Source organism: Gopherus flavomarginatus, chromosome 18 (genome assembly GCF_025201925.1).
Source record: "Gopherus flavomarginatus isolate rGopFla2 chromosome 18, rGopFla2.mat.asm, whole genome shotgun sequence".
NCBI classification, from domain to species: domain Eukaryota; kingdom Metazoa; phylum Chordata; order Testudines; family Testudinidae; genus Gopherus; species Gopherus flavomarginatus.
Genome location: NC_066634.1, coordinates 342,119 through 349,668, shown reverse-complemented (window position 1 = coordinate 349,668; position 7,550 = coordinate 342,119). Strand labels below are relative to the sequence as shown.

Here is a 7,550-nt window from a genome sequence, read left to right as displayed (position 1 = left end):
GGGCGAGTAGTGATCAGTGGCTCCATGATGACATACCAGGTCAGAGCAAAGGTCCCTTTTATTTACTTATTCCCATAATACCTTTTCCTTATCCACTTTCTCCCCATCACTTAATCATCAGACTCTGACCAGAAGACAAGATACTTTTAAATTCAGGTGGAGGGAAGCTTGGGTTTGAGTTCTTTGGGCTTCTCTCAGACCCACTCAGAGAAGACCAGACATTACTAGAGGCTCTTTATTTGCATGTGTGGATCTGGGTACGGGGGGGGGAGAGAGAGTCTCTTTTTGGTGTCTGTAAGCTATAAAACCCTGTAATAGTTACAGAGATAATTCTTTACTTCTTTTAATTAAAAAAAAAATCTCTGTTTGCCTCTTTGTGGAAGAGAAGGGAAATGCTTTATTTCTCCTTGTTTTAAGAACCCAAATTATGAAGCTAAAGAGGTACATCCTAGATGGGAAACCCAAAACAGTAATCAAGGCAGGGGAATAATCCAAGATCAATTGCCCAAATTAAACTATCCTATCATAAAAGTCTTTTGCCCCCACTACTTCCTCTTATTAATCCCTAAGTGCATGACCTTGCACCTGTCCTCCACAAACTTTATTAGCACATTCCCGCTCTTTGTGCCAAGCAGTCTCCCCTCCCCATGCAGAACTGTGTCAAACGCCTTACTGAAATAGAGGTAAAAAATCTAAGTAATCTGTCACCTTCTTCAGTATCCCTTAAAATTTTTTCCACAAGCTAACAGGCTCGCAATTTCACATGCCAGTTCCTTTAAATGCCTAGGTTGTCCTTAACCTCCATTCCAGAACCTTTTACTATTGGTTTTGCAACTTAAAGTAATTCCAGCCCCCGAGAGAATCAGCTCATGATCACTCGAACCAAGGTTATCCCCTACCACCATTTCTTCTATGAGGTCCTCACTGCTCACGAAAACCAAATCTATAAATGGCATCCCCTCTCATAGGTACTAAAGAGGTCTCTATCCATATCTAGTTGCTTTTTTACCCAGACAGACTCTGTCTTATCCATTCCATCGCTTCTTATTTCATTACAGTTAATCTCATCGTTGATGTACAAGGCTACTCCACCACCTTTGCCTTTCTTCCTGTCTTTTCTAAACAGCACATAGCCTTCAATACCTGTACTCCAGTCATGACTACTATTCCACCAGGTTTCTGTTATCCCTATAATATCCGGTTTCACTTCCTGCACCAGTAGCTCCAGTTCCTCCATCTTGTTACCTAGGCTCCTCGCATTAGTGTACAGACATTTTAATTTTTGGCGTTTTCTACCACCAGCATCACCCGTTAATCTGGTTTCTACTCCACTATTCCTTCTTGGATCAATTCTTTGGTCCACAAGCATATCCCCTCTCACTTTGTTTACTTCCCAAACGCATCACAATGGGCTCAAACATTCCCCCCAACACAAGACAATCACAGACAGGGTGAGCAGAGGAGAGTTTATTTCACCAGCAGGCTGAGAGATTTGTGGGTGGGGGGGGGGGAGATTTGATGACCATCGGGTGCTCCACAGGCAGGAATCCATCTCTCATCGGATCTGGGAAGACAGAGAGAGAATTATGAGGGGGGCAGGCAGCACTGCTGGAGCTGGAGCTGGAGCCGCCGCCGCCGCCTCCTCCCATCTTCGCCAGGCACTAACCCACACTCAGCAGTTCCCCCACTCACTGTGTACTTGTCCCACTTCTTCTCAGGGTCGTAGGGCTCCCAGCGGCTGGCCGGGAAGATGTGCTTGTTCTTCTCGTACCAGCTGCGCAGGACGACCTTTCCAGCATGGGACTGGGGAGAGAGAGAGCTCAGTGGGGCCAGCCCTCCCCCACGACACTGAGGACACAGGGCCTGGTCCCTCACAGGGACACACACTCACCTCATCCTTCTCCACTGTGGCATCACTCAGGAGTCTCACGTCCTCATGAACATCAAAGTTGAAGAGCGGCCCTGGGGAGTTGGGGGGAGGTTAGTTCTGGCCAAATGTGACTAGACCCGCCCCGCCAGGAGTGAGGTTGGAGGCCATGGGGGAGGGGGTGTCACTCACCACTTTTGCCTCTTGCTTTAGTCACGATGAAGTCGTAGAAGCTGTGATGCTGGCAGAGGGGGAGGGGAAAAATTAAAATTCCACATCCCTTGCATGTTTGCTCTCACTACTCTGTGTGCCTCAGTTTCCCCAAGTGTTACTCAGCACAGTGACCACCCCCCCCCGGCAGGCGTGACACTGACAGACCAGCTGTGCCAGCCAACACTCCGCAGCCTGGCCCCTGCAATGGGGGGGGGGGGGGGAATGTCAGTCTCCTGGTTTGGGGCTCAGGAGGGGGAGCCCTGGATTTCCCTCCTCTCCTCTCCCCTCCCCTCCCCTCCCCATTTCTGTGCTAACAAGCTAATAACCCCATCTGCCACACTCCAGCTGGGAGGGGAGAGGAACAGGCTCCCCGGGGTCCCCCCTTTTTTAACCCCCCACCCACTGCAGGGAGCTGACCATGCCAAGGGTGGACCCGGGAGGCACCAGAGCTGAGCAGGCTCCATTGAGCTGGGAGAGAGACTGACCCTTGGTGTCATGGCCACTGCACAGCTCCTGGGACGGGGAGTGGGGGATGCTGGGATACTGGGGTGGGGGTGGGACATGAGCGGGGGATGCTGGGAGCCCAAGCCAGCCACTTACGTGGGGGATGATCAGATCCTCCTTGATGTACATGAGCTGCTCCACCCCGGCTGACCTGGGGGGGAGGGGGCAGTTGTTAGAATGGGGGGAGAGAGACCCCGCCCCCGCCCCCATCCCCAGCTCCTTTGCCACGTCCCTGCCCCCAAGGCCAGCCTCAACCCACCTCCCCAGTATGCACCCCCGGCCCTGGCCCCGGCCCCCACCTGAGCTCGCTGAAGTCCTTCCGCAGGATCTCGAGGGCTTTCTGCAGGAACTGCTGTATGGTGTTTCCCTTCTTCATCTGGGGAGAGGGGACCGTCAGGCTGGGCCGTCGCTCCCCCCACCCCCGAGCCTCCTCCTCCCCCACACACTCACCTTGACCGTGCGCCGGTGGCCGGAGCCATCCCAGTAGCTGAAGGTGATTTCAATCTCCTCACCTGGCAGGGACGGGAGGCAGGCATGGGTCAATGGGGGAAGGGGACAGCCTCCCCACCTGCCCCGAACACCCCCCCAGATCCTGTCCAACCCCTTTGGCTACAACCTCCCTCCCCAATACCCCCTGACAGCTGGAATCCTCCCCCCTCCGCCCCTCGAACCCACTAATGGCTCCAACTCCCATCCCATCTCCCCACCAAGCCCAGCTGCTGGCATCCCCCCCAGGACCCAGTGGCAGGCAGTTCCCCAGGCCACGTACTCTTGATCTTCTCCTGCTTGGCCTCCCACTCCTGGCGCAGCTCCTCACGCAGGCGGTTCTCCTCCTCCTGTGGGTGGGGTGGGGTGGGGGGGGGGAACACGACACACACACACAGCTGAGTCGGGGAGGGCCTGACTCCCGGGTTACCTGGGGTCCCGGCTTGGGGGGAGGGCCCTTCCTTGCAATCCCGGCTGCGGGAGGGGAGGGGAGGGGGATAGAGATCAGTCTATGATGTTCACCTCATGGTCCCAGCTGGGGGCAGTCTGAGAGGGGGCAGGGCAGTACCCCATGATCCCGGCTGGGGGGGAGGGAAGGGGGCGTGTACCTCGCGGTCCCGATCCGGCAGGAAGCTGGTGTCCACATCTGGATTCTTCCCCAGTTTGCGCTTCTTGGGGGGCAGCTCTGTGGGAAGAATGGGAATGAGAGACACCCTCCATCCAGTCCCCGCATGGACCCACTCCCAGGCTTCCCCAGCCCCACACTGCCCCTACTATTGACTGGCCCCTGCCCAAGGGCACCCCCGCCCCCCAGCTCCCTCACGGGCAACATCCCCGCCCCCCCCAATACACATCCCACCACCAGCCTGGCCCCACAGCTCCCCTACAGCCCAGCCTCCCCACCCCACCCTGGGCTCCTCCGCCAGCTCCCCCACTCACCCTCTTCCTCCTCCAGCTGCTCTTCATCCTCCTCCTCATCCTCCTCCTCGTCCAAGGTGAAGGACAGGCTGGAGATCTTCCGTTTCTGCTCCTGCTTCCGCTCCCGCTCCCGCAGCCGTTCCAGCTTCCTGTGGAGGGCAGGCCCCACCGGGGGGGGGGGGGGGGTCACACTCGGCAGGGTGGTGGGATAGCACCCAGTGTGTGTGTGGGGGATCAGCATCCAATGACAGGGGTCAGTGCCCCACACACAGAGGGATCAGCCCCCCAACAGGGCCCCCAGACATGGGGACCCCACCTTGGAGAGAGGAGCAGAAGCCTGAGGAGCCACGTCCCCAGGAAATACCCCCTAAAAAGGGCCCCCTCCATCTAAGACGACACACAATGATACCCCCTGCAGATCCCCTCCCCAGGGGAGCCCGGCAGTCAGACACACCCCCAAACCCCACTCACAGCTGCAGCTCCTTGGACTGCTCCTTCTTGGCCAGCTGCTTCTCCCGCTCCTTCACCAGCGCCTCCTGCTTGGCCTTCATGTCATTCAGGGTCACCAGACCTGGGGAAGAGGGGTGTGTCAGGACGCCTGGGTTCTCTCCCAGCACCGGAAAGGGAGCAGGAACTAGTGGCTGGAGCAAGAGGCGCTGGGAGCCAGGAGTTCTGGGTTCTCCCCCAGCTCTGGGAGGGGAGTGGGGGCTGGTGGGTTAGAGCAGGGGGGGCTGGGAGCCAGGACTCCTGGGTTCTCCCCCAGCTCTGGGAGGGGAGTGGGGGCTGGTGGGTTAGAGCAGGGGGGGCTGGGAGCCAGGACTCCTGGGTTCTCCCCCAGCTCCGGGAGGGGACTGGGGGCTGGTGGATTAGAGCAGGGGGGGCTAGGAGCCAGGACTCCTGGGTTCTCCCCCAGCTCCGGGAGGGGACTGGGGGCTGGTGGATTAGAGCAGGGGGGGCTGGGAGCCAGGACTCCTGGGTTCTCCCCCAGCTCCGGGAGGAGAGGGAGGATCTAGGTTTTTTTTGAGGGCGGGGGAGAGGAGCCCAGACTCCTGGGCCCCCTGCCCACACTCACCCACGGTGCTGGATTTCAGTTCTGCTTCCACTGCGTCGTAATGAGCTGAGAACTTCTTATCGATGTTCGACTTCATGATGTTCTCCTGCCGGGGGACTTGGGCGTGAGGAACTGAGGGGCCGCTCTGCCCAACCTGTCCTGCCTCCTCCCCCAGGACTCTGCATTTCCCCCGTCCTGCCCCCAGCTGCAGCCCCCCAGAGGATCTGTCCCCCCCCCCGCCTCAGCACTGCCCCGGTAGCTCTGCATGCTGCCGCCCCCAGCAACCCCGAGACCCCCACCTCCGCGATGCGCTGCCTCATCTGCTCCATGTGCTCCCGCTGCCGCTCCCGCTTCTTCATCAGCTGCAGGGCCCGACCGGCCTCGCTGGCCGCCCCCTTGTACTGCGCCATGGTCGGGGGCTGGGGGGGACCCTAGGAAGGGTCAGTGGAGGGGATCTCAGGGGAGTCAGGGGCCCTCTGCCTGGCTGGGCCCTGGATATGGGGAGCAAGGCAGGGGGGTCACTGGGGGTCCCAGGCGCTGGGGGGCGTCCGGGGGGTGGAGCTGGGGGGCAGAGTTCAGGGGGGTCTCGGGAGCAGAGCTGGGGGGTGTCCTGGGGGGGGAGTTCGGGGGGTCCCGGGGTGGAGCTGGGGGGGGGTCCTGGGAGCAGAGCTGGGGGGGGTCCCGGGGGTTCCAGGAGCTGGGGGCGTCCCGGGCGCTGGGGGGGGGTCCCGGGCGCTGGGCGGGTCCCGGGGGGTTCCAGGAGCTGGGGGGGGCCGGCGGGCAGCGGAGCTGGGGGGGGGTCCCGGGAGCTGGGGGGGTCCCGGGAGCAGAGCTGGGGGGGGGGTCCCGGGAGCTGGGGGGGTCCCGGCGGGCAGCGGAGCTGGGGGGTCGGGGAAGCCCTAGCGGGTGACGCGGGGCCCGACGGGGGTCCTGGGCGCTGGGGGTCACGTGGGGGGGTCCTGGGCGCTGGGGGTCACGTGGGGGTCCCGGCGACGTTCGCAGTCGAACCCGCAGACGCTCCGCAGCAACCAGCTGACGTGACGTCACCCACACGCGCCGTCCGCCGAGTGACGCGCGCAGCCGCTGCCTCGCCCCGCCCCGTTATGCAAATGAATGCGTGCGGGGCCGGAGCGAGCCGCAGAGGCTGCCCGGAGCGAGCGGTCACCGCAAGGCGGGGGCGGGGCTCCGCCCCTTTCAGACAGAAAATCAGGGCTGGAGGGGGTCACTACTCTCACCCAGCCCCCCCGTGAGCGAGTCTAGAACCCCCCCGAGTCTAGAACCCCCCTTCTGAGCCAGCCTAGAACCCCTCCCCAGGAGCCAGCCCAGCCCCTCCCTGAGTCTAGAACCCCTCCCCCCACCTGAGCCACCCTAGAGCCCCCCCCAGGAGCCAGCTTAGACCCCCCTTGTGAGCCAGCCCAGACCCTCCCTGAGTGAGTCTAGAACCCCCCTCCTGAGCCAGCCTAGACCCTCCCTGAGTGAGTCTAGAACCCCCCTCCTGAGCCAGCCTAGACCCTCCCCCACTGCAACTTGAGACCATTGCTCCTTGTTCTGTCATCTGCCACCACTGAGAACAGCCGAGCTCCATCCTCTTTGGAACCCCCCTTCAGGTAGTTGAAAGCAGCTATCAAATCCCCCCTCATTCTTCTCTTCTGCAGACTAAACAATCCCGGTTCCCTCAGCCTCTCCTCAGAAGTCATGTGCTCCAGCCCCCTGATCATGTTTGTTGCCCTCCACTGGACTCTTTCCAATTTGTCCACATCCTTGTAGTGTGGGGTCCAAAACTGGACACAGTCTCCAGATGAGGCCTCACCAATGCTGAATAGAGGGGAATGATCACGTCCCTCGATCTGCTGGCAATGCCCCTACTTATACAGCCCAAAATGCCTAAGCCTTCTTGGCAACAAGGGCACACTGCTGACTCATATCCAGCTTCTCGTCCACTGTAACCCCCAGGTCCTTTTCTGCAGATCTGCTGCATAGCCACTCGGTCCCCAGCCTGTAGCGGTGCAGGGGATTCTTCCATCCTAAGTGCAGGACTCTGCACTTGTCCTTGTTGAACCTCGTCAGGTTTCTTTTGGCCCAGTCTTCTAATTTGTCTAGGTCCCTCTAGACCCTACCCCTACCCTCCAGCATATCTACCTCTCCCCCCATCTTAGTGTCATCTGTGAACTTGCTGAGGGTGCAGCCCACACCATCCTCCAGATCATTAATGAAGATATTGAACAAACCCAGGCCCAGGACCGACCCTTGGGGCACTCCGCTTGATACCGGTTGCCAACTGGACATGGAGCCGTTCATCACTGCCCGCTGAGCCCGATGATCTAGCCAGCTTTCTATCCACCTTATAGTCCATTCATCCAGCCCAGACTTCTTTAACTCGCCGGCAATACTGTGAGACCATATCAAAAGCTTTGCTAAAGTCAAGGAATAACACATCCACTGCTTTCCCCTCACCCACAGACCCAGTTATCTCCTCATAGAAGGCAGTTAGGTTAGTCAAGCACTTGTCCT

The 7,550-nt window shown here is 59.6% G+C and overlaps 1 protein-coding gene across 1 annotated transcript; it reads right to left on the bottom strand.

Moving 5' to 3' along the window:
- Positions 1-1,509: 1,509 nt before the first annotated feature.
- Positions 1,510-5,620, bottom strand: LOC127036361 (protein FAM50A-like). Its single transcript, XM_050927155.1, has 13 exons — positions 5,339-5,620; positions 5,061-5,145; positions 4,460-4,559; positions 4,006-4,137; positions 3,679-3,784; positions 3,354-3,420; positions 3,035-3,096; positions 2,884-2,960; positions 2,681-2,735; positions 2,060-2,108; positions 1,892-1,962; positions 1,663-1,803; positions 1,510-1,620 (listed from the first exon to the last, which is right to left on the bottom strand). Exons 1-13 carry the CDS (start codon positions 5,447-5,449, stop codon positions 1,585-1,587), a joined length of 1,092 nt encoding a protein of 363 aa, XP_050783112.1. The 5' UTR covers positions 5,450-5,620; the 3' UTR covers positions 1,510-1,584.
- Positions 5,621-7,550: the final 1,930 nt, after the last annotated feature.

Bases quoted from the DNA above. Each gene is read 5' to 3' on its own strand.
- LOC127036361 (XM_050927155.1), bottom strand. From the start codon at position 5,449: ATGGCGCAGTACAAGGGGGCGGCCAGCGAGGCCGGTCGGGCCCTGCAG. The intron at 3,785-4,005 runs GTGGGGGAGCTG...GACTGGATGGAG, and splicing joins CTGGAGGAGGAAGAGGGTGA to GGTGTCTCTCATTCCCATTC. The intron at 3,097-3,353 runs GTACGTGGCCTG...CGTCCCTGCCAG, and splicing joins CAAGCAGGAGAAGATCAAGA to GTGAGGAGATTGAAATCACC.